Source organism: Molothrus ater, chromosome 10 (genome assembly GCF_012460135.2).
Source record: "Molothrus ater isolate BHLD 08-10-18 breed brown headed cowbird chromosome 10, BPBGC_Mater_1.1, whole genome shotgun sequence".
NCBI classification, from domain to species: Eukaryota; Metazoa; Chordata; class Aves; order Passeriformes; family Icteridae; genus Molothrus; species Molothrus ater.
In genome coordinates, this window is record NC_050487.2 from 13,635,731 (window position 1) to 13,660,857 (window position 25,127).

The window sequence follows — 25,127 nt, forward strand, 5'->3', positions numbered from 1 at the left end:
GCAAGTACAGGTCAAGTTGTTTATTAATTTAACCTGTTCTCCCATCTTGGCCCAGACCAGTCACAATGGCTGCTGCCAAAATCCATTCAGTGGTTCCGTGGCTGGTCACGCAATTTCCTCCATCTGGCAAAGATGTCCAGACTCTGTCTAGATTTTGCCAGGAACCTCATAGTGTACCTCCCACATCTGCATCCAGGATCCCACTTTGCTACCATCATTCCTCACATGGACTGTTTGCTGTATTGGGACGGTGGACACTAGGGAAGGAGAACCTGCACTGGCCTGGCTGTGTTGCAGGGCGCAGGGTCAGCCTTGGCCACAGGAGCTGGTGGCTTTCCCCAGAGGGAGACACAAACCCCTGCCCCCATGGCTGGCTGCTGGGCAGGGTTTTGCACAGTGTGGTTTGATAGCATCTGCACCAGGCCGAACCAGCAAGAGAAACTGGCCCCACTGCTGGTGGCACTGCCACGGGCGGGGCTGGGGCTGGCAGCCCTGTGTGCCACCCCAGTGCCAGGGCCTCCAGCTGCAGCACCGACCTTGGGGTGGGAGTGAACCATGCCCCCAGGCTCATTATGGTGGGGCTGGTGGCTGCTATGGGAGGGAGGAGGTTAGAGCTGAGCCTGAGGAGGGGAGACCCAGAGAGATGTGTGTCCATACTGAGCACCATAGGCTGGGACGGATAGAAAGATTGGATGGATGGATGGATGGATGGATGGATGGATGGATGGATGGATGGATGGATGGATGGATGGATGGATGGATGGTCACAGAACCAACTGGGTTGGAAAAGACCTCTGATACTGAGTCCAACACCATATCAACTAGACCATGGCACTAAGTGCCACATTCTTAAACACCTTCAGGGACGGTGACTCTACCGACACACTGCGCAGTCCACTCCAACGCCTAATCACCCTTTCAGTTAAGAAATTCTTCCTAATGTCCAACCTAAACCTCCCCTTGTGCAGGTTCAGGCTGCGTCCTATCGCCCTGGCTGGCCAGCGAGGTGCCGGTGCCGGTGCGGTGGCACCGCCTGGTGGCAGACGCCGGGGCACGGCGGGGCGAGCGCAGCTGAGGCTCCGGGCGGCGGAAGGGGCGGGCGGCGGAAAGGGCGGTGGAAGGGGCGGTAGAACGCGGCGGTCCGCCCGCCCCTTCCGTCGGCGGGGCGGCAGCGGCGGCACATGGGCAAGAAGCGGAGCGATGGGCTCGGGCGCTGCCTGCAGCGGCAGCGCGGGCTGGAGCGGCGCGGCGCCTCCTCATGGGTACGCCGGGGGTCCGGGGAGGCGGGAGAGAGGTCGGGGCGGCCCGAGCTGACGGCGGTGTCCTGTCCCGGCAGCTCCACGCCAGCGAGGTGGTGGCCGAGCGCGGCCCGGAGCTGCGGTCGGCGCCCGAGCAGAGCCCGCTGGAGGAGTTCCTGGCCACGGCCGAGCTGGCCGGCACCCGCTTCGTGGCCGGTGAGCAGCTGGGACGGGCCTGGGGCTGAGGAGGGGACCCCGGGGCGGGGGGGCACCGGTTCTGGGCTGAGTGGGTGCCAATGGGAGCTGGCAGTGGGTCTGGCCCGCGGGAACTGGGGCAGGTTGTGAGGTCCTGAGTCAGGGCTGGGGTCTGCAGGGACAGGATGGGGTGGCAGGGGTAGCAGCGCTGGGGACAGGTGGCCTTGGATGACTGTCTCTCCTTTAGAGCGTCTGAATGCCCAGATCGTGTCTGCCCAGAGCTGCACGGGCCTGCTCACAGCACAGGAGGCCCAGCGCGTTCGGCAGCTGCAGCAGGAGAACCAGGAGTTCCTGCGCATCCCACGGAGGTGAGTTCTGCAGGGCTGCCTGGGTGCCCCTTGGCTGACTGGGCCTCTGGGGCTGATCCCTCTGGGCTGCAAGCCTGAGGACAGCCCTCAGGTTGGCAATACACTGCTTTTGGAGAAGCCACTAACTAACCTATGTGAGCAGGCTGTAACCCACAGTACAGTGCCAGTCTGCCATGTGAGTGCTGCCAGTGCCAGCCTCTCTGGCCTGATGGTGTGGGTTTCCTGCCCAAAGCTTGGCACTGCTGAGGCAGGTGCATCCAAGGTGCCTGGTAAGCCTTTTCAGAGCTTTGTGAATCGTGAACAGAGAGATTAACCCCCATCTTAATGACCCTACAAAACCTAGCTCAAGAAAACTGCTTTGTAGTATCTGGTGTACATGCTCTCTGCTAATGGAGTTTGGAAGGAACAAGGAAAGAAGGTGTATTTAAAGCTGCTGAAAACAGTTATATGCACATCTGAACCATTATTTCAGCATAGCTGAATGTGTGCTTTTCATGTTCTATTTACTGAAGTAATGTTGCTGGACTGACTGCTATTTCTGACCACTCACTCCAAAATATGCTTGTTATAGGCCACACTGGGATAGGACAACCAGTGCAGAGGACTTGAAGCAAGCAGAGAGAGAGAGCTTTCTCGAGTGGAGGCGACAGCTTGCCCAGTGAGTATGCTGCTTGTGGCTGGGTAAGTAGCTGGTGGCATTTAGTGACACAGGAAGCAGCGGGTTGAACTTATCCTTGTCGGACCAATAAAACTATCATCTACTCAGTACCTCTCTGTACTTGTTCTGGAAAGCTGGACATCCCAGCCACAGTGCAGCATGTCTTTGTGCTCAGCTCTGCAAAGCTCTCTTGTGTGTGCATGTTCTTTTAAATGAATTCAGGATGGCATGTGATGTTCTTAATTCACCTGTGAAGTAGAGGGTTACTGGATGTGTCTTTTAAAAGCAACAGTGCTGCTCTGAATAGAAGGCCATGCTGCCAGCCTGCTGCATCCAGCAGCCTGTGCTGGTCTGGCACTGCATCTGCTGGCTTGGAGACTTGGGTGATATCTGCTCACATCCTGCAAACCCATGCTTGCCCTGAGTAAAGTTGTTCAGGTGGTGTTAACACCAACTTAAAGGTTGTATAGAGGTATTTCACGTACCATGCCCAAATTTCAGGTTTTTTTCCAAGTGGTACTCAATTAAGAAAAAACTACTGGCACTTGGGATAACTTCTCTCATGTGTTATCATGGCTCTCAAATTTCACAGGCAGACTCTTGATGAGTTCTTGCTCTTTCCATCTTTTACCACTTCTGCATTGACAAGATCAGAAGCTGTTGTGTCACCACTAAACCAGTGCCACTGGTTTAGCAGTGTACCTGAGGGCTTGATCTGTTTGAAAAATCATCAGAAATGGTATCTCTGTATGAGTTTGGTTTGATTACTCTGTGCAAGACTAAAGCCTACTGGATCTAGGGAAGACCTGGGAGTGATCTTACAGCCTGTCATAGGCCAAATGTGATGTTGTTTTTTTCTGTTTGCCTTAGCCTTGAGGAAGAGAAAAAGTTAATTCTAACCCCATTTGAAAGAAACTTGGAATTTTGGCGTCAGCTTTGGAGAGTCATTGAAAGAAGGTAAAGTATTTTGCTATCCACTTTTTAAAAAGTGATGTTGAATGTATTTTCATGAATTGCAGCTTTTGAGACAAACTTCAAGTGTCTCAGCACAGGAAAAATTATTAAGTTAGTAATGTTTTATTATCAGCACTGCAGTGATTTTGTTTTTGTGGTGCCTGCTAGCTCTCAGCAGTGTGATGTGCAGTGGTTCACTGTGAGTCCCCAGTAACTGTGTTGGAGGCCTCCTTTGAGAAAGTGCCTTTGAGGTCTCTTGCCAAGATTAACCCTTCCCCTCCTTCCCAACCAAATCGCAGCAGCTGATGTTCAGGAGCAGGAGGCAAGACTAAGTCATGTTGGGAAAGAAGGAACTTCTTGGTCCTTGTCTCTTTGCCACACAGAGAAGTTGCAGCAGTGCACAGAAGACAACAGGCTGTCATACCACAGGAATAGCTTTGTTTGCTCTGCTGAGCTGTAATACAATAAGAGTGCTATCTGCTACATTAATCTAATTGGGGCATTTAATTTCACTAGTTATTAGGCTTAAGATCATTTCATTTCACTTTTCTAAAATTGAAAAATGCTTCACCAGTGAGGTCATAGTGAGCTGGTCCTTTCACAGAAGGGCCTTTGTACTGAGTGCTGCTGGGCCCTTGGCTGGGAGAGTGCTGCTCAGGAGCATCCACTCTAGGGTATCATGATGTACACTGTGAGTGTGCAGGGTGTTTGGAGGTGACTGGAAAGTGTCATTAATGCCTTTCTGCTCCTGTTGAAGCTTTTTATTTCATGTAGAGTGAGGATGGTGTCTCAGAAGTGAATGGAGAAGTCACTCAGTCCTTTAACCTTTCCAGATAATTTGATCTGTTATCAGCCTTTTCCATGTACTTGCTTCAAACTAGTTCCCAGCAGTGGCCTTCAGTAACTTCTCTGTATCCCATCCCAGTACGATGGTGTCAGCTTTCCCTCATATGATCTTTGAATGTCTGTAACTGTGCAGTCCTCTTTGTACCCATGGGGCTTATTAAATTATTCTCTTGGGGGGGTTATGATTTTTTTTTTTAATGCATAACAAACAGCCTAGTGAAACTTGAAATTCTTCCATGCGACCTGTGGTGTTCTGAAGTTGTCCTGACTTAACAGAAATCCCTGTCAAACAAATGGAATTAGTATGTGATAATACCTGGCAGTATTTTAAATTACTTGCCTGGAAAAGTTCTAGTAGTTGTCTAGGCTGTAGTTAAACTTTCCCCTCCTTTTGACAAAAGAACCATGAATGCCTTTGGGATCTGAAGCCATTGCATTTAATTAGTGTGTGGAACTAATGAGTCCTGCTCGTGTATGTGGTGGCAACCTGGTCTCTGGGCTTGGAAGGTGTTTCCTAGAAGTATGTTGCAAGGCCTTGCTTGCATGGGGGAACAACATATTTTACTGAAATCTAAGGCTATTTTTTCATTGTTTTATGCTTTTTGTCACAAAAAGAGCACAGAGGAACTTCTGAAAATATCCAATAGCAAACACTTAGAATCTGTATGTCATTTGTGGGAGGCTTTGTACATCTTGTTCCATGCAAGGACAACAATGTTCCACTCACTGTGTAGGCAAAACCACCTCTTCTTTCTCTCTGTAACCACCCTGCCACAGTTGAGGATGAAAACAGACAGAAACAAAGTTGTGTTACCACAGTTTTTAGTACCATTCTAAAAGATGGAGTACCACTACTGTGGTTCTTGCCTGCTGAGTATTTCTGAAGGGTAGATGGGTTGGCAAAATTGGCATGTTTTCTTCCCCCTTGCTGCCTGTACAATTGTGCAGGAGAATGAGCCAAGTGAAGAGGAAACACTGTATAGCAGTACTGGCTTGTAGCACAAGCATGGCTCTGTTGGGCAGGTGGGCTGCTGAGATGCTGTGTTGTTCAGTAAGGATATTTAGTAGGATAATACAATTGAAACTATTAAAATTCCAAGGAAAACCTAAAAATGAATAATTGCTGTGTCTTACTGCTTTCTTTGGGGCAATGTAAGAATGAGTACTTCATGGGGCTTTCCTTTCCTTTTGCAGTGATATTGTAGTCCAGATAGTAGATGCCAGAAACCCCCTTCTGTTTAGATGTCAAGACCTGGTAAGTAAACAACTTTCTTGAATCTTGTCTTCATTTTATGTCTTAATGTTTATGTGATATATTTTTTGCTCAATGCATTCAGCCACCTTGAAGCTGTTTTGTTGTGGTGCCTGAGTGGATATCTTATTAATTCATAAAAGTATTCTGGCATGAAATTATTTTTTTTCTTTTGGTATTTCACACAGATTGTTGTGGCTTTAGAGGCTCTTCTGCAGATGTTACATTGCAGATACTATTTTATTTCTCATTACCCATTAGAAGTGTCCTCACCTAAAGGAATTGTCTTTTGTAAAAGCATAGTGGAATAAAAGTGGGTGAGGATTACAAAGGATCAAAAATTATTCAAGTGACAAGTTTGTAATGATAGGCTATAGAACACTGCATCAGGGAGACATGAAATTGCTCAAATAGTTATCTTAGGAGCTCCTGCTGCAGGGTGCTGATTAATATCTTGTCACAGCTCTAGGCAGACAAGGCGTTTGCACACATGGCCAGCAACAAGCTGTATTGTGGTAGTTGCATGCTCCAATTTGTTCTTGTGGCTGTCTGCTGAACAGCACTTCCATCAACCTAGGGATGGTAAGCTTGGCTATACTCGTGTGCAGCTGCATGGGGTAATTTGGGTTGGTGATCTTGTGTCGTCTTGGGGTGGAAGGAGTCGAAACCAGAGTGCAAACTGATCCTTCTCTTGTTTTCTTTAGGAAAGTTATGTTAAGGAAGTCAGTAAAGACAAGGAGAACATGATCCTGATCAACAAAGCAGATTTGCTGAGTGAGGAGCAACGTGCTGCTTGGGCACAGTTCTTTGAGAAGGAGGGTGTCAAGGTGGTGTTCTGGTCAGCTCTGGCAGAGTGTGAACGGCTGTGTGGAGAATCAAAGGTACTGCAGGTGACCAGGTCAGACTGGGTCTGTGCTGGCTGCAGCTGGGAATAGATAAGCACTGGGTTGTCAGCTCTTGGGATCTGGCTGATGACAGCTCACTGAGCCAGCAGCAAGGCTTGGGATTGTCTTTGCATTTCACCTCTGAACTGCTGTTCCCACAGGAACTGGGCTCTGATGGGGGAGCAGAGCACCCCAGCGGTTCTGAGGATGATGGCTCCAGTCAGGAAGATGACAACACAGCACAAGGAAGTGCAGAAAGAGCATCCACAGGCAGCACTTGGCAAAGTGCAAACCAGGCCCTGGGGAGTGATGATAACAGCAGTGATGAATATGAAGACTGTGAAGATGATGAAGAGGAGGACTGGCAAACCTGTTCTGAAGATGAAGCTGGTGACAGCATAAATGCTGTTGGTCCACAGAGGACGGAAAGCAGGACTGATGGTGCTGCAGCGCAGCACAGAGTGCAGGAGCGGAACAGGAACGTCAGGAACTTCAGCCATCTGGTACAGAGAGATGAGCTGCTGGAGATATTCAAAACTATGCACAATGGACCAAGGGTGAAGGATGGGGAAGTAAATGTTGGGCTGGTAAGTTGGACCTAGTGCTTAAATGGAACTTACTTAATCTAAATTCTAATTCCATGTGCCCTCCATGGGAAAAATTCATCCTGTAGTATGGCTTCCCATAAGGGTATAAAAACTGGCAAGCACAAACCACTGTGGGTTTTGTGCAAAGATTAATACTGAAGCTCCTAGAGCTCAGCGTGCCCCCCGCTTGCCCTAGTTGGTTTTTTTTTTAGAACATTTTGATAAAAACTTTTGTGTCAGAGCTCTGTGAGTCTTTTGGCATCACCCTGCCTAATAACATTTCACTTTGTCATCTAGGTGGGTTACCCTAATGTTGGCAAAAGTTCAACCATCAACACAATCCTTGGAAATAAGAAGGTGTCGGTGTCTGCTACACCAGGCCGTACAAAGCACTTCCAGGTACTGCTAACAAATAACATCAGTCTTTTTATAATTTCTTCTCCCCAGTGGAAGAGAGCTTCATTATGACCTAGTTGCAACCACATGCACTCACTGAGAACTCTGCCAGCCTGAACTATGGTCAGCAGAGTAGGTTGGAGAGGAGTGGTCTTGATGTGTATAATTTTGGAACTTTAATTCTTGCTTCTAAACTTGTGCTCGATTTTGAGTCACTCATGAGAGCTGCTGTGCAATGGGGCACGTTTTATATCTCCTGATTTTATTTAGTTACCTTGTCCCTTTCTTCCAAGACCAGTCATGAGGAGAGAAGCTTTTTAACATGAGTGTTCCTCCAAGTAGCTTAAGGTCAAAGCTTCAAACTATCCTTGTCAACATCATGGCTGTGAATAAATGTAGTTTTGCTGATATTTTCATATTGATCAAACTTTGATTTTGAGGTAGCTGCTCCAGTGCTATAGTGTGGGACCATTGTGGGATTTGTACTTTTTGAACTCCCAGCTGTTTCAGAAGGTCCAACACACTTAAAGGTTTCTGGGGTGCTTTCTCCTCTCCCATCAGACTGAAGAGCTGAAGATCTTGCTGCCCCCATCTGGACACCTTATTTAGGAACTTTGAAAAATGTTGCTGTCTTCTACATCTGATCTGCTTAATTCATTGGCTGGGACCAGCAGGGCAGATGTCTGTGTTAGTAGAATTTCTCCTTATTGTTATTTGCATCCATGTTTCATCTGTGCATTTGAATTTTATTTTTTTTGTTCCTTTTACCTCTGTGGACACTGAGTTGCCATAGTGAACTAATAGGTTATTTATCATGTAGACCCTGTATGTGGAGCCTGGCCTGTGCCTTTGTGATTGCCCCGGTCTGGTGATGCCATCTTTCGTCTCTACCAAGGCAGAAATGATTTGTTCTGGAATTCTGCCTATAGATCAGATGAGGGACCATGTTCCACCTGTTTCTCTAATATCCTTTGCATGGGGTTTGTAAGAGGGCATGCAAGGGTTGGATCTGGAGTATGCCAAGTAGCATGTTCCAGCCCTGCTAGCAGCACATGTGCTCATGCTTTGAGGGAGGTGGGACATACTGGATAACAGTCCTGCTGTGTTGGTCTTTTCCTATCTCATTTCAACTTAGTCGTGTTTTCAGACCTGTTATTTTTCTGGTTTGCAACAAAATCCAAAAGTCATTCTTTTGTGTGTGCTCCTAGAGTGACAAGGGCAAGATTACTTGTGTAGCTGTAAATGACAAAGTGGTTTCCTTCACTAGCTTATGTTTGCCAGCATATCCCACGAAACATTTTGGAAGCAACCTATGGAATAAATATCATAAGGCCAAGAGAAGATGAGGACCCAGATCGAAAGCCAACAGCTGAAGAGCTGCTAACAGCATATGGATGTGAGTGATGATCCTTTTAAAACCTGTCACCTCCACTGTGTGCATGGTCCTGAACATGGCCTTAGGAGAACATTGTAAAGTTCTCCTAAGCCTGGGTTTTTTGTGCATTGGGCCTCTTTGATAGGACTTGCCCTGCTCTCAGGAATGGTCTTTGTTAATGGCTCGTCTCCTGTGGGAGTTGGAGTGGTGCTTTGCCAGTTTTATCTGACAGATGTAGTGATAGTGTGGAAGATACTGGTGGAATGCCCTGCCAGTCTATAGTGTGGTGCTCTTACCCTTTCAGATACCTCCCACCATCTGGGTCTGAATTAGACTTTGAAGAATGCAGTGAATTCTCATTCTCTGCCTTTAAAACAAAAATAAAACCCCAGCAGTTTTCTCCTAGAAGGGAGGTGTCAGCTCTTATAATTTCTTTCAGGTCAGGGTGCTTCTGCAGTACCTTTACAGTCACCAAAATTCTTCCCTTCTTTTTCCCCCTGCTTTCCCCAAGAGAAGCCTTACTCTAAGGGAGTATTTTTGAGAAAGAATACCAATGGGTAGTTAGGCAGCAGAGGAGAACACATTAACATTCTCTTGTACTTACAAAGAATATACTTTGGATTTCTCTTCCAGATATGAGGGGCTTTATGACATCTCATGGACAGCCAGACCAGCCGAGATCAGCTCGATATGTGTTAAAAGATTATGTCAATGTAAGTGCTTCCTACATCTGGGTTTTCTTCTCAGAGGTGAATTAAAGGTTGCACTGGAGTACAATAAAGTCAATTCTGTTTCTCTGGATAAAATCACCATGTATCAAAAGACTCTTGAGATTGGCCTGCTTTTGTGTTTTAAAAGAATAAATTGAATTTCTCAAGCTGCCTAATCTTAGAAAGGTGATTGCTTAAAAATATGATGCCAGCTAAAAAAATCCTATCTCCAAAGTAGCTAGCAGATACTCAAGAAATGAACCCATAATGTACTGCTGGACCAATATTTGGCACTAAGGACTGTTGCTGTGAGTGTTGTAATACTGCATGCTGTTTTATCACCTCTTGGCAACTTACTTTTGATCATTTCTTAATAGGATCCTCTGGTGCTCCTGAGAGTTTTGCTCTGTGTTGTTTGCATCTGGGCACTGCAGCTGCAAATGTTGCTTTGATGTAGAGGTGGAACAGTACTTAACCTTAGGAGTCAAGCCAGTTGTTGTCTGGGAGAAGAAATAAAGTGTACTGATAGTCTGCCAGTGTGAACCCCTAAACTTCAGGCCCTTCTTAGGTGTGGAGTTGTTTTCTTTCCTCTCTGACTGTCTTTTTAGTAACTGAGTCCCATTGCTTTCACAGGGGAAGCTTTTATATTGCCACCCACCTCCTGGTATTGACCCAAATGATTTTCAGCACCAACATCAAAGATGCCCTGACAGTACAACTTTGCAGGCCACTGGACAGGTGAAGCCTGAGAAAAATACCAAAGCAAAACAAATTGAAAATGTGGTGGACAAAACTTTTTTCCATCAGGTAAATTCTGGAAAATATTTGTTCTAGGAATTTTTGCTGCAGCACTCATCTGTAGTTACTGGAGGAAAACCACCTTTGAGGATGGAGGTGTGCTGGGTTGAGTTAATGGTGTTTAATGCTGTGGGATCTGCATGTAATTTCTACCCAAGAGCTCTCTGTTCTTTTTATTACCTCCTAAATCACTGGGAATGTCCTCGGTGACAGAAAGATTGTCATGAGGTGTGCACAGATGATTTTTCAGAGGTCAGCAGGGTGACCCTTGTTGTTAGGAATCAGACATCAATCTTGAGCAAACAGGAGGGTGACTGGGAAGAAAGACAAGGAGGAATGACTTGACAACTGACCCAGAACATGGTTTTGAGCTAACAGGTCCTTCAAAGTGACATTCCTTTCCTGAGCTGATGTATTTAGAGGCTGTGATAAGCTTTTTTAAGATAATTTAGTATTACATTGAGGTTTTGACTCAGAACCTGAAATCAGATGAAAAGAATACCAACTGATTTAAAATCCAGTTAAGAAATCTCAAAATTAGGTAGAAAATGGGAATTTTTCTTAACCTGTATGATTTGTGTTATATCCTACAGGCATTTGTTTTGCCTCTACACGACTGAAAAAGTGTATTAAGACTTAGAGTGAAATATTAAATCCATAACTGACCAGATCTGCATACCTGACAAGGATTAGAACAGGTTTTTGGCTGTGAACAGGATGGGTGATAGATAGCACGTTCCATTCTGTGTGGTTAGCTGGATGTGAAGACCATTTATTTAGCACAGCTAAGATAATCATGCATTTTGAAAACAAAAACTCAGGCTCTTTACAAAAAAAAAAAAAAAAGTGAGCTATTTCAGAAAACTGTGACCTGAAAAGCATTTTTGGGATTACCAGACTGTTGCTCTGTCTGCCCAAAGTGCTGGCACAAGCTGTGAGCCCTGTCAGTGCTGCCCACGCTCCAGACTTGAGCAACTTATTTTGGTCTGTGGCTTTCCTGGGCGCCAGATTTATTTGTGAAGACAATTTGTTGTGCACAGAGCAGAGGCTGTGAGGATCCATCCTGGTGCTGGAGCTGGTGCTGGCTGGGACACGGTGTCACGTCAGTGGCAGACGCTGGGGACCCGGCGCAGCTTGGCAGCTTCGGCTGCCTGCCGTGACCTTCCTGCAGCTCCGGAGCAGGGGCTGGGCAGGCCCTGCTGGGTTTGAGCTTGCTTGTGTCTGCTTTTACTGACATACTGCAGTGGTTGAGGATCTTCTCCTTGGTCACTGGAGGTTGTGTCTCCTTTTCCAGGAGAATGTTCGTGCCCTGATGAAAGGGGTCCGGGCTGCCATGGGCTACCGGCCTGGGAGCGGCCTCGTGCCTGCGGCTGCACCCAACCCTGCCAACGTGGTGGGAAAGCCCTGGAAAAAACACGGGAACAGGAACAAGAAGGAGAAAATCCGCAGGATCACCAAGCACCTGGAGGCTTAGCTGTGGCATTGGTGGTATCTTGCCTTTTCAGGGCAGGGACTGCACTGTCTCACAGGCCTTGATTGAGGGGAAAAAAACAGATAAGTGGGCAACACTAGCTCACCTGGGAGCTCTCTGCACTGGATTGGCCTGGCAGGGGATGAGAGTAGGCTCTGGTGGCTGGAGTTCATCCCTTCTGTGAACAAAAGAGACCTGGCTGTTCCTGTTATCTGGAAGCCAGCCCAGACATGTGACTGCTGTTGAAACATCCTTTCAATGGGAGCAGATGGAGCTGTGCAGGAATGTTTTTTTCCTTCCATAAAGGATGTGTTTTATAGCTGTTGCAATCAAAGCAAGCCCTGGTAAAACTCAGTAAAATCTTTAAACAGTTGAATTTCAATGAGTGATGTTTGTTACATTTTGAGACACACTTGCTCTTTTTCTTTTTTTTTTTTCTGGTCTTTAAGGCTTGTTTGTTGATTTGACAAAATGCTTTAGTGTGTTGACAAATAAGGTAGAATTATCTTTATTGCCCTCTTCCTTCTCGGCTATTCTCAGTCCTATTCTGTAGAATCTGTAACCACTCCCTATTTCCCAGCTTGAGCAGAGCACAGCACACTGTGCAAGGAAAATATTGCTTTTATATCCTTTACACTGAGCTGGTATCAGTTGTTTTTGTGTGACTTCCCACTGGTATTTTAAAACATTGGCTCCATATGACTGCCTAAAAATCTGGTGCTAATTTGTCCTTAAATATACTTGAGATTTTACTTCCTGTATGTGTGTCATGATCTGTCTTATTGTCCTAAGTCAGAGAATTGTCTATTAGCAGATTTTAATTGAGTACCTGAGTATTTGATGCTAAAAAGACTTTACTTACCTGGGGTCAGATTAAAGTGAGATTTACTTCTCAGCTGCCCTACTGAGAAAATGTTTGTGCCCTTGGTCAGAGCTCTTTGTTCCTTGTTCAGCACAGGGAGTAATGATAGGACTGGAAAAGCTCACGAAGACGAGTCATGCTTTGTTTTTAGGGGGTGGAAGGAATAACACATGATGCTGGTCTCTTGATGCTATAAAAAGGGATTGCTGTCTTGTAATTCTGTACTTTCCAGGCTTTAAATGTGGATGGAGAGATGAAAGCAACTGCTGAGCAAAGCCACAGCAAACCAAGCCAGTTTTGGCTTTGTAACCCTTAGTGTGTGTCCTGTACAGGCAGCTTGCACTGTGTATGCAGAGGGTCCCCTGACAGCAGAGCTCTCACCTCAGCTCCTGCTTTCCCTGGAGTGCCTGCTCTCAAGTTCGTAATTGGAGGGGAGATAGTTCCCTGCCATGTGTAAAGGTAAAGTATAATTACCCTGAATTAAAATGGTCAATGGTGTTTTAAATCAGTGTACCGTAGTGGAAAGTAGATTCTCAGGAGAGACTGTTTAATCTAGTTCTCCTGGAGAAGGTGATCTTTGCCTTTGTTTCCCAAAAAGGTTGTGCCTTAGCTAAATCACTCAGATCTTACTTCTCCACCCTCCTTGCAGGAAAGGTATCTGCTTTTGTTCCTTACAGTGCTTTAGGAACTTGATTGCTCAGAAACGCTCCTTAGTTTTTGTCCTGTTTTGTGTGAAGCTATTACCTGTCAAACTGAGTAACTTTTATTGAAGGTCTAAAACATTTTTTTCTATTCTGTTTTTCTGCTTTAGAAACATTTTGAATTGTTAGCCTATGTTGCATGTACCCAAGTTCTCTTCTTTTGTATTGTCTGCCCTTTCCTGTTGGCTGGGTCTCCATGAGCCACCTTGCTGGACAGGCTGAGTCCTTATGTAGACCCTCCCAAATCTAGTGAGTGACAGAAATCCCCAGGGCCTGAGACTTGGGGTGACTGCTTGTTGCTTGCAGATGCCTTTTGCCATGAGACCTGCCAAGCAACTTGCAGTGTTTGCCTGAATGAATAGAGGATAATGTAAATATGACCAAGCAAGTACTGTGTGCTCAGGTGTTAAATGCAAACTGCTTCTTGCTGTGTTAAAGGACTCTTGCCTCAACAGAAGAAGGATGTAAAGACCTGTTAATATTTCATGCTGTTACTGGGCAGTGAGCAGAATAGGTAAGAGGCAAATTAATGCTTTCCTGTGGTGGTTTGATATGTTGCTGAACCACATCCCTCACTGGGCAGTGCCAGCTAGGCCTTGCTGACAGCTCAGTACAGCACATGGCAGCAGCTGGCAGGCGTGAGGCCATGTGGGCACTGCTCATTGTCAGAGCCAGCACAAAGGAGACAATGTGCTCTGCCCTGGCCACCTGTGAATGAGCTTCTGCTGCTGCACTGCTGTCTGGAGAAGGCCAGTTTCCATTTTGGAGTGCTGTTTTCTTCAAGTGCCTTGTGTGTGTAGAGGGAGTGTGCAGGCTGCAACTGGTTCCAGTCTCTTCTTTGGGATCCCCAGCACCCCAGTGCTGTCTCCCCTTTCAGGCCACTTTCCTTTTAATGCAAGCAGTTTGTTTTCCTGGCTCATGTTCCCTCCTGCACTGATACCTGCAGCAGAAATGCAGAACTGGTTTGGGAATATGTTTTGGAGCTGAACTGGCCTTTGATGGTACGTTGCATTTGCATTGTGACCTACAGCTCTCCCTGCAGGTCCCTGCTGCCAGGTTCAGGGGGTCTCACTCCAGCCTGCAATCTGTCCCACAGCAGGTGGTGTCCCAGAGATCATGGGTGGGTCTGTGCTGGCTGCCACACCCTGTGGGACAGCACTGGCAGCCTGTGGTGGAATCACCAGCTCTGCCCTGGATGTCCAGAGAACTGGTGCTCTGCTTCACACACATTGCATGTGTGAGCTTGTCATTGCATGTCTGAGCTGCCATCTAGGCCATCTAGCTACTACAAAAAAGTGTTTTGCAGTCTTGTTTTGAGGAAGAGTAGTTTTACTGTTTTCCTGAAACCTGAAGCATCATGGGTGAGTAGTTGACAGGTAGGGATGTCAGGATGCAAATCCCTAAGCCACTCTGTTGTGGGTGCTGTGGCTCTTCTAACTGCAGTTGGTAGCAAGTGATGTAGGAGCTTCGTTCCCCTCAGCTTGGCAGAGCCAGCACTACATAAATCCCCTGCCCATCACCCCACTGCAGACTGTGGGGCTGTCAGGATCAGGTGTCTGATCTTTTCCCAACATCTCAGGTCAAGGATCAAAGGGATGATGGCTTTTTGCACCAGGGAGTCTGCAGCAAGGGACGGCCATGTGGCATCTCGCTGGTTTTCTGCAGTCTCCACGTGGCCCAGAACTCCTCGGTTGTGTGTCTGGAGGAGGCTGAACTCCCCCTCTCCTGCCGTTAGGGGCCGGCCTTTCCCAGGCAGAGGAGCAGCCCGGGTGCCCCCAGCAGCAGTGTCGGGTCCTGCTCCAGGTCAGGATCCCAGCAGAGGGGTGGCTCCCCGAGGACTCCCAGCCCAGCCCAGCCCTGCAGAGTGGCTCATGAGCTGCCCGTCCCAGCCACCCCAGCAAGGAGGTGGCCGAGGGGACCACAATGGGGAGTGTGGCTCTGGCCACAGCAAGGCAGCAGCTGAGTCCAGGGCCTTTCAAGCTGTTCCTACAAAAGTGAAGCAACTCTTTTCTAATTCTCCTGAGACACTGTTGCTTTAAAGTAAGAAGCAACCTTTCTTCTTTCCTCTCTGGTCACAGCTCCTTCCCTCCTGTGAGGAGCTTCAGGCCATTGCCTGGCCCCTGCAGGAGGGATCCTTTACCCCATTTGTCTGTGAGGAGCAGTTTTGAGCTGGACCCCTTCCCTGTGTGGTGGCTCTAGTCCAGCTTTTTTACTGAGTTTTTTCATTTTTTGCTACAGAAGGAAAAAAAAAAATATTGGGGAACAATATCCTGGGGCAGCTGGGAGAGGAGCAGGGAGCAGCTCTCCAGAAAATAATCTCTCCAAGCTAAATGCCTGAGGTGCCCAGGACATCTTGAGACCCAAAGAGAGGTCATGGTGAGGACAAGAGGAAAAGAAACCGCTACTGAGTCAGAGGAACTCTGCCCCAGTGTTCTTTCTTGCTGTGGCTGTGGGAAAAGGGTCTGTCCCATGGGTGGTGTCAGGGCAGGAGGACTGCATGTGCTGGGTGGAGCACGCTTGGGTTTGCCCTTCTGGAAATGTCACCAGCCCTTCATCACTTGGGAGCTGAGGCAAAGAACCAGAAACATCATCCATGAGGGAAGGTCCTGCAGTCCAGCCAGGCTTTTTCTGCCTGCCCAAAGCAAAGGAAGCTGGAAGCATCTACAGAGCCTCTTTGTTTTGGTCAGCATTGATAGACCAGTGCAGGCTCGTCTGGGATTTCACAGGGTTTTCAGCAAGAGTGTCTCTGCTTGGAGCTCCTCAGAACTGGCTGTGCTTAGGGCAGTGCAGGGGGGGATGCTCAGGAATCACTGCTGTGTGGTCTCAGGGAAAAGGGATTCTCTTACTCTTGACACCACATCTTGCCTGGCCTCTCTGTGTGCTCCTGAGCCCTCTCCTCACACTGGATAGCAAGGGAAGTGTGTGAGAAAAATGGAAACCAGCACTGTTCTGCTTTGCCATGGAGAAAGGGAGAACCAAAAACTTTATAGTTTCAAATGCAGCCAGTTCCCCTTTCTGGAAGGAGGCAGTGCAGGTCCTGTGCTGCCCAGGGAGCTGCCTGGGGCTCCCTGACACCCATCTGGGGCACTGCCTGCCCCTTTCTCTTCACAGTGGGACTTGGAGGATGTGATGGTGCAATGGAGCCAGCCCAGCCCTGCTGCTCAGCCTTGCTCTGTGCTGTGCCCAGGCACCTTCAGACAAGCTACAGCGCCTCCAGGATATCCAAGCACCTCAGCCAAACAAGCAATAAGCAGCAGAAGGTACTTCTTTGGGGCTCTCTGAGGGAAGGTGACAAGCTCTGGGGTGCCACCACAGGCTGCCATGCCATGTTGTGCCTGAAGCACTGCCTAGTGGAGCAGGGACAGTTCCCAGCATCTTTCATGCTTGTCCTGCTGAGATATGGCATGGGGGTTCCCCCTTTCTCACCACTGATGGCTTCCTTCTCTGGATCTGGGGCTTTGGGAGAGGTGCAGCCTCACAGCTGGATTCAAACCCATCAGTCTCCTCTTGTGATTGTGCTGCTGTTTCCCCCTGCATTTAGGCTTACAAGCCATGCCCAGTGGAATTGAAGCCAGCTGATGCACTCAGCAAGGCAGGAGAAAGGGACAGTCCTCACTGTGGCTCTGGCATTACCAGGAAATGTGCTGGTGGCCACCACATTTCCTGGTAATCCCTGGCTCCTAATTTTAGCACCAAGAACCATGGACCAGTGAGATGGAAACCCATCCAGCAGGCTGAGTATGTCTTCAGTGCTCTGTGTGGAGGGCTGACCCATGATTCATTGTCGGCATGGAAGGAAGAAAGAAATGGAAAACCGTAGTGTTTCAATGCCTTGGTCAATTCTCATCGAGCTCTGCTGCCTGGCACTGCCATCCCCCTGAATGAACTGCTGAGCTGGCACCTGCCTTGGGCAGTGGAAAATGCACAGCTCATGAATGGGGTGAGGATGGGGCCTGGGGCCACCAGACCCTGCCTGGTTTGCCTGCAGCAGCAAAAAAAGCGTTTGCAGAGCTCCTGCTGATAAGAAGGGCCTGCATTCATATTTCCAAAGGCCTGAGCACATGGGTGAGTGGCAAGGCTCAGAAATCCAGACGCCAGACAATGGAAAGGCTGGAAGCATAAAGGAAAGGAAATTCTTCTGCTGTATTGCCTTTCCTATGGCGATAAGATAACCTCAAGTGAAACAAAAGTCCCTGCTGCAGACACTGGGGTGGGCACCTCAGCTGCTCTCTGAAGCTCAGGAGGATGTCTGTGTGAGCTGGGATCTCCTGGCCAGAGGCTCTGGCTCTCACGGCTGTGCAGTGGGCACAGGGGGCTCCCAGTGCTTCAGTGAGCCTTGGACCAGCAGCCTTGGCCTGCTCCTGCTCCATCCCATGGGAGCATCTGTGTCCTTCATTTACACTCCTGCAAGGGAAGTTGTAGAATAGTTTGGGTTCAAGGGGACCTTCAATGACCATCTAGTCCATCACCCCTGCAAGGAGCATCTTCAATTAGATCAGGTTGTTCAGAGCTCCATCTAACCCTGCTGTGAATGTTTCTTAGGATGAGGCAACAACCACCTCTCTAGCTAACCTGTTCAGTGTTTCCCCTCGTTGTAAAGAATTTCTGACTCAAACCTAAATCTAAATTAATCCTCCTTCACCTTAAATCTATTACCCCTTGTCATATCACAACAGGCCTGACTAAAATATTTGTCCTCATCTTTCTGGTAGGTCCCTTTCAAGTACTGAAAGGCAAATCTAAGGTCAGCCCCAAGCCTTCTCCTCTCCAGGCTGAACAGCCACAACTTTCTCAGCCTTTCCTCATAGGAGAGGTGTTCCAGCACTGATAATCTTTGTGGCCTCCTCTGGCCCTTCTCCATGTCCTTCTTATGCTGAGGACTCCATGGCTGGGTGCAGTCCTGCAGGTGGGGTCTCACCACAGTAGAGGGGCAGAATCTCCTCCCTCGCTTGTTGCCCATGCTGCTTTAGATGCAGCCCAGGACAGCTTTGGCTTTCTGAGCTGCCAGTGCACATTGCTGGCCCATATCCAGCCCCCCATCCACCAGCACCCCCAAGTCCTTGGCAGGGCTGCTCTCAGTCTATTCTGTATTGATATCAGGGCTTGCCTCAACCCAGGTGCAGGACCTTGCATTTGCCTTTGTTCAACCTCATGGAGTTCCCATGAACCCAGTTCTAGGGCTTGTACAGGTCCCTCTGGATGGCATCCCATCCTTCAGGGGTGTCAGCTGCATCACATAGCTTGGTGTCTCGCTTTAAATCTTACTTTAAACACTTTGGAAGAGCTAAGAAAAATGAGGCCACAACATTTGCTAGTGATACATTTCTATTGGGTATGTGAACATCCCAAAGCTGGTGGCAGATGTTGAAAGCATTGCTGAGTGGCTGAGAAACAGTGTGACATGTTCTATGTGTTATAGGTTATTTTTCAGAGTGGGGGGACAGGGACAGAGTGGTGTCCATGTGGGCAGGAGTGGGAGCATGATGAGGTGCTACCAAAGAGAAGGCTGTCATGGGAGCAGTGCTGAGTGGGAGCTGGTTGGGAAAGGGCTGGAAGACAATCTAATGTCTTCCCCAGTGCTCAGAGCTAAACAGGCCATTAAAAGAGGTGCAAGGGGCACAGGTGGCATCTCAGTAAGGATAGAGGTGAGCCTGTGCAGCACTGTCCTGTCCCAAAGAGGGGATGTGATGGGATGGGTACCCTTGGGACAGCAGAGAAAAGGAAAGGAGGAGTGCCTCTGCTGTGTCTCAGAGTAAGGGGACAGGGAAGTCTGAAATGGAGCTGGCTAGAGCCAAATTCAGATTATAGCCTGCAGGCTCAGAGCAGGCCCAGATTAACTGCGGAAATCATTGCAGGCTATTTTGGGCAGCAAGACTGGGATGAATGATGAGAGGAGTTCAGGGAGGCAGGCCAGGGCTGGCTCTTTGGCTCAGGAAGGCCCCAGGCTGTGGCACTGGGAGCGGCAGGGTGGCTGCAGGAGGTCACCCTGTGCTGACCTGCCCTGTGCTGGCCCCAGAGGTGGGTCCCAAGGGCTGCCTTGGTGTTCCATCATTGACAGCTGCTCTTCAGAAAGCAGTGGGATGGGTGCTGTGCCCAGCAAGCAGTGCCTGCTCCCTTCTTGTGGCGGACCCAGGATGGGAGCCATGAAGGTGCACAATGGTGTTTGGTCAGGCTGAAGGAAGGGACATTTCAGGGATCTGGCAAAGGGAGGAGCTATGCAGCAGAGGCTGGAGCACATCACACACTCCTGTGGTTTGCAATTTTCCAGTATCTGCACTTGTCCTCTGCCCTGAGGTGTGCAGCAAGTGGAGATCAGTGGCCTCAGCCCTTTCAGATCTTGTATTCAGTTCACCTGGATTCAGCAGAGAGCTGAGCTGTTGGCATAGGGGGACATGCAGGAGTCAGCAGCAGCTTTGCTGGGATGGCTGTGACACTTGCAGCACTGTCAGTGTCTCCCTTCATCCAGCCCTGGGAAGCAGGAGCCAGCAGTACAGCAAAAAAAGGGCACAAAGCACCAAAACACCAGGTAGGTGTTGTACAGCTGTGCAGCATGGTTTGCTGTAACTTCTGCCTGCTCCCAGTAGCTGTCACTGGCTGCTTCTGCTGGGGTATTTAGGGAGATAGCACTGGCACCAGCACCTCTGATGGAGATCACCCCAGGAGCAGCCACAGTTGTGCTTAGGGGGATGAAGAGCTGCCCAATGCATTGCACCAGAGTGAGGTTGGCTGCAGCTTCCATCATGGTCCCAGTGCTATTCCCTCTCCCAGGTGAGCTCAGCAGGTCGGGCAGGGGTCCCCTGTGGATCATTGCAGGGTCATGCTGGCTGTCCCATGGCCATCAGTCACCCTGTGGTCTTCTCCTGCCCTGGGCTTGCAGCAGATGTGAGCCAAGCACCTGCTGCTCCCTGCTCTGCCAGGGAATGTGGTTTGTGGACTCACTGAACAGGCTTTTGGTCCTCATGACCCTGCTGGGGAGGGGCCCCAGGTGGCCTTGCAGCAGCAAGGAGCAGAGAGGTCACAGGGTGCTCTGCTCTCCTGTCTGCATGGATGCTTTGCAGGCAGAGATGGGTTCGTGGGTGGCTCTTAGTCTTCCTGATGAGATGATGTAAGCTCTCCAGGTGATGATCTTCTTTGCCCTGGGACTGGGAACAATGTGTGTCCTGTTGTAACCGGTATTGCAGGGGCCAGGCTGTCCCTGGGGTCAGGCTGAGCGTCCCAGGGGCAGGATGGCCACTGGCCACGCTGGGTCCCCACGTGGTGACAGCGCTAGGCTGAGTGCCTTTGAAGTGCCCTGCTGTGCTCTCTGCTCCGCTGTTGCACAGGATCTGAGCAGCCATTGTGCAAAGCAAAACAAACCCTTCCTATCTGTCCCAGGCTCAGAGCTCAGCTCTGCTTCCAGCTGTGAGGCTCCAGAGCCAGCACAGCCTTGCCAGAGACTGCTGATAACCATCTCCCCTTGCAAAAGAGTTCAAGTCCCTGCTCCACGAAGGCGATGTCACCTTATCAGCACTTGAAGGCTCCTGATAAAGGGATCAATCTGACTTCAGCTGCATGCCCACCTGCAAACACAATGTTCTGGGTGCAGCCAAGGTGAGGGTGGCCAGGCCCACTGCTCCTTTCCTTTTGGGAGGGTCACGGCTGCCCAGACTCCGCAGGGCTCAGCCAGGGCTGGGAACAATAGTGGCCACTGGCGACCACAGGGGGGCCGATTACCGAGAATCATGTGCTCACCGGGCCGCTGCGGAGGCAATTTGTCAAAGTCCCGTTTTCCTTTCCCTGATAAGATAGGGCTCGAGGAATACAATAATGCTTTTCTGAGATACAATCGTGGCTCTTCTACCCGGCACACACGCAGGGGAAGCTAATTTTGGCCATGCTGGACTGGCAGGGGCCGAGAGGAGGCTTCTGTCTGCTGGGGCTGCAGTCCAAGGGACAGGGAGACTCCCTAAGCCCCGAGGACTAGGACAGCCCTGGGGCTGGCACACTTCCTGCTCCCTGGGGCACTCCTGGAAGATGCTATAGCGGCAGAAGGAGCTGTTGCTGCTGCCTTCATGATAGGAGCTGATATGATGTGGCCCAGTGCTACAGCTCTGCCAACACCTGCCAAGCCCTGTCCGAGACTGGGCAGCCGTGGGCAGCAGTGCTTCCCTTGCAGGCACCCAGCACATGTAGCTGCACCTCACACCCTCTTCCCCCCTGCCCCATGCTTTGAACATTATCCCACCCCAAAGGTGGCACCAGGATGCCAGGCCAGTGTTCATGCCCTGGCCAAGGAAAGCTGCCCTCTCCCGGCTCTCTGCTCCATGGCAAGCTGGCCGAGCAGGGGGGGGAAGTGATCTTGGTTGCCCGTGGCAAGCCAGTCCCTCCACAGGCTGCTCCTGTGCCACCAGAGTCTCAAGGGGAAAGGAGTAAAAGACACCATTGGCAAAGGCAGACCTTGCACAATTCCAGCCTCCCTGGGAACCAGACCCTTTTAATAACATATACAGTATTTGTAGGTGGTGGATCTGGCTTTCCTCGGGAGGATAATGAGAAGCACACCCATCTGGCAGAGCTGATGTTTCCATTTTGGCATGTTGCTTGGGATGCACTTTCTGCACAGTTTGAAATCTGAGCATAATCCTATCTTCATGAACCACATTCACTAGTCTGATAATGTGACCCCACAAAAGGTCAATGGAAAAGTTAATATAATTTATTGGCTGATTTAAAAAAAAAAATCTAATCATCTCTTTTTCCTTTTTCCTGACCCCCCCACCCGCACCCAGTGCCCTGCTGACATTTTCCAGTCGTTCCCAAAACAATGGCCAGGGTGGGAATGCTCTGAGCGGGTGCAGCTTTAGAGGAGGCTTTTCCTGAGGGGCTGCAGATGCATCTGCCTGCTCAGGCCTCCCTCTCCAAGAGGTGTGTTGGGGGTGATGTGCTCAGCCAAGGTCACCAGCCCGGCCAGGGACAGGGCTGGCACCAGGTCAGGTTTGGGCAGGCCTGGTGGTTTCAGTGTTTGCTGGGTATCCTCTGCTCTGTGGGGTGACTGGAGTTCAGCTGCTGTGGACTGTGAGGAGACACACCTCTGTTGTTGATCATCTCTGGCAGTTTTGTAGCTGTGGAGAGTAGAGAAGGAGGATCCAGCCAATTCCTGGGAGTCAGGCAGTCTTGGATGAAGCCATCAAGGGCCCCAAGAACCTTTCTAGGGACACAGTGCCCTGGGAGGTGCCATGCTGCTTCTAGGCAGGGCTGCAAGAATCTGCAGTGCACACGGGTGAGTTCCTATGCACAGCTGTGTGCCAAAGGGGACCTGCACTTGTTTTCCTCTCACTGTCCTCCCTTTGGGTTTCCCAGGCACCAGGAGCACCCACAGCACGCCCAGCCCGGGCTGTCTGCAGAGCCTCAAGTGCTGTTTGGAGCAATTAAAACAGCCAGGTGTTTGTCAGGGCATGACCTGTCCTGGGGAAGCAGACGAGCTTGCTTGTTAGGGTGGAGCTGCAAAGTAATTACGAGCTGCAAAAATAATTAGACCTTTCTTACTCTGAAACCTCAGGGATAGAGAAGAAAGGACCCCAGAGGGCAAGGAAGGGTGAAAAGGATCCAGCGGCTTCTCTTTCAGCATTAGAAAAAGCCACTTTTGCTACTTCAAAGTCGTGGCTTTGGAGCTGCCACACTGCAGAGCTGAAGAAGAGGGCACTGGGAAAACATCTTCTGGCAAGAGCAGGGGAAGGAGAATCCCAGAACTGCCCATCACTGTCAGGCTCCAGTACTGCAAGGTCTATCAGGTGCTGCCACGGCTGTGCATGCAAAGCCTGGCTCCTGTCAGCAGCTGACTGCCCTTCCTGGCTTTTTCAGAGCACTGCTCCAGGCCTGGCTCTTGCCAAGGAAAGACTGGAGAGATGGAGGGAGCCTGAGCAGTGTGGCCTGGAGGGCAGAGGGCAAAGGAAACACAAGTAACTTCTAAAGTCGGTAGTTTCAGAAAAGCAAAATGATGTTCTAATGTGGTGTAAATGATGTTCTCACCTTGTGCTTTGTAAAGCTGGTTTGTGCACCGGGCTGGCCTGGCCGTGCAGCTCTGCCTGCTGCCCACCCTGCCTGGCACTGCCCACCAGCAAACCCAGCCTCCCCAGTGCAGGGAAACTGGGCTCCCACACTGTGAGTGCTCCCCTGCCTTGCTTTCCAGTGTCTTGAAGGTGAGCTGACCTTCTCCAGCCCTTGCATAAGATGTTCTTTATCCATCAGCACATTTAGCTCCTGCTCTGTTCCAGCTGGTGCTGGGCCCTGTGGGCAGGGAATGCCAGTCCTGATGGCAGCAATGTTGCCAGTCTGGGGGCGGGTGGGGAGACACCGGGGCATCAGAGGGCACTGCAGAAGCACAGTGTCTCAGATCATCATAAACTCATGGACTTTGCCCACTTAGTTGAAATAACAGAGATGAAAAAGTTATTGAGGATGACTGATGGTGGGTCAAATGACCAGACAGCGTAACCTGCTTCATTCTCTGAGGCGCCATGCCAGGGAGAGGAGCTGCACACAGGCTTTGGTTCCAGCTTTGGAGAGCACAAAGCAGAAGAAAGGCCTCCCAGCCCTCTGCTTTGTTGTAACAGCACCGACTGCCAGTCTGCCAAGCACTTTCCCAGGAGATGCTGTGAGAACAAGGTTGCAGAGGTCAGTTTAGCAATAACTGCTTGATCTGCCCTGGACCATGCTAAAATTGTGTTCAGTTTCCAGATACAGCAAGAGTTACGAGTTGTTCCTTAACCTGGCTGGATGGAGGCATCTTGGTTTGGGATCTGTGATGAAGTCCTGGAGAAGTGGATGTGAAATGCCCCTGTTCCTGCCCCTGTTGCAGTCCCTGGTGGCATGGCTGTAACAGAGAGATTTGTGTTTGTCTACTTGGTGACAAGGTGTGCAAGGTGTCTCCTCACCTCCTCACCTGGAGTTCAGAGCACTTCAGCTCCTTACTGCCATCAGAGATGGCTGGGACAGTGGCCTGTGTGGAGCTCCAGCCTGGCCCAGAACAGCTGCAAGATCTGCTGTTTCTCTGCAAATGATGATGGAGGACAGAAGGTGAAATCAAGGGTTTCATATGCTATCAAACTATCAAATCAAGTCCAGGGGTTGGTTTGCTTTTTTTTTTTTTTTTTTTTTTTTTTTTTTTTTTTTTGTTTAGTAGGGTAACTTTGCTGTGATAAATATGTCTCAGAAAGTGGGAACCCAAACAACAATAGTTCAAAGACATTTTTCCAGTGCCACACATTTAAGCTGCTCATCACAGCACAGCTTTGTTGGGTGAAGTGTAACAGGGATGATGTCCTCTCTTCATGCCAAGGGTGTAAGAGCAAGGCACCGATTCACAGATCCTGAAGAATGTGACAGTGGTATTTCAGCAGCTCTAATGCTCTGCAGCCTGTGAAGGCTGCACAGTAACTGAAAGGAAATATCTTTGGTTTTATTCACTTGGCTTTATTCCCAATTCACTCTTTGATGCCATCAGCCTGGGATAATGAGTTTTCAGAGATATGCTTGAAATTAAGGAAATGAGTCTGATTAAGTCCTTTATACATACTTTGAGAGAGAAATGTGTAACAATAGAGGTATTAAAGGTCCTATTTTCAAGCAATTCTAATATGAAATCAAAACATTGAGCTGCTAGATGGTGAGATCCATTAGTAGTGTGTGTGCATTCTTCAGCTGGAGAGGGTATCACCTTCTTCAGCTAGGAGAGTTGCCAGAGAGCTTGAATCTGTCCTCTGTGCTGGGTGGGCAGTGATCAGCGGATTCATTTCACAGTAAAATACTTGCAGCTAAATAATAAAAGCACAGACTCTTGTCCTTTGCCTGTTG

The 25,127-nt window shown here is 49.2% G+C and overlaps 1 protein-coding gene across 1 annotated transcript; it reads left to right on the top strand.

Moving 5' to 3' along the window:
- Nucleotides 1-1,176: 1,176 nt before the first annotated feature.
- Nucleotides 1,177-12,493, top strand: LSG1 (large 60S subunit nuclear export GTPase 1). The gene is made up of 14 exons (XM_036389185.1): nt 1,177-1,262; nt 1,337-1,454; nt 1,681-1,801; nt 2,373-2,459; nt 3,330-3,416; nt 5,454-5,514; nt 6,216-6,392; nt 6,557-6,982; nt 7,280-7,381; nt 8,199-8,342; nt 8,651-8,774; nt 9,387-9,466; nt 10,097-10,270; nt 11,556-12,493. Exons 1-14 carry the CDS (start codon nt 1,182-1,184, stop codon nt 11,733-11,735), a joined length of 1,962 nt encoding a protein of 653 aa, XP_036245078.1. The 5' UTR covers nt 1,177-1,181; the 3' UTR covers nt 11,736-12,493.
- The last annotated feature ends 12,634 nt before the right edge of the window (nt 12,494-25,127 follow it).

Bases quoted from the DNA above. Each gene is read 5' to 3' on its own strand.
- LSG1 (XM_036389185.1), top strand. From the start codon at position 1,182: ATGGGCAAGAAGCGGAGCGATGGGCTCGGGCGCTGCCTGCAGCGGCAG. The intron at 3,417-5,453 runs GTAAAGTATTTT...TTCCTTTTGCAG, and splicing joins TGGAGAGTCATTGAAAGAAG to TGATATTGTAGTCCAGATAG. The intron at 6,393-6,556 runs GTACTGCAGGTG...CTGTTCCCACAG, and splicing joins GGCTGTGTGGAGAATCAAAG to GAACTGGGCTCTGATGGGGG.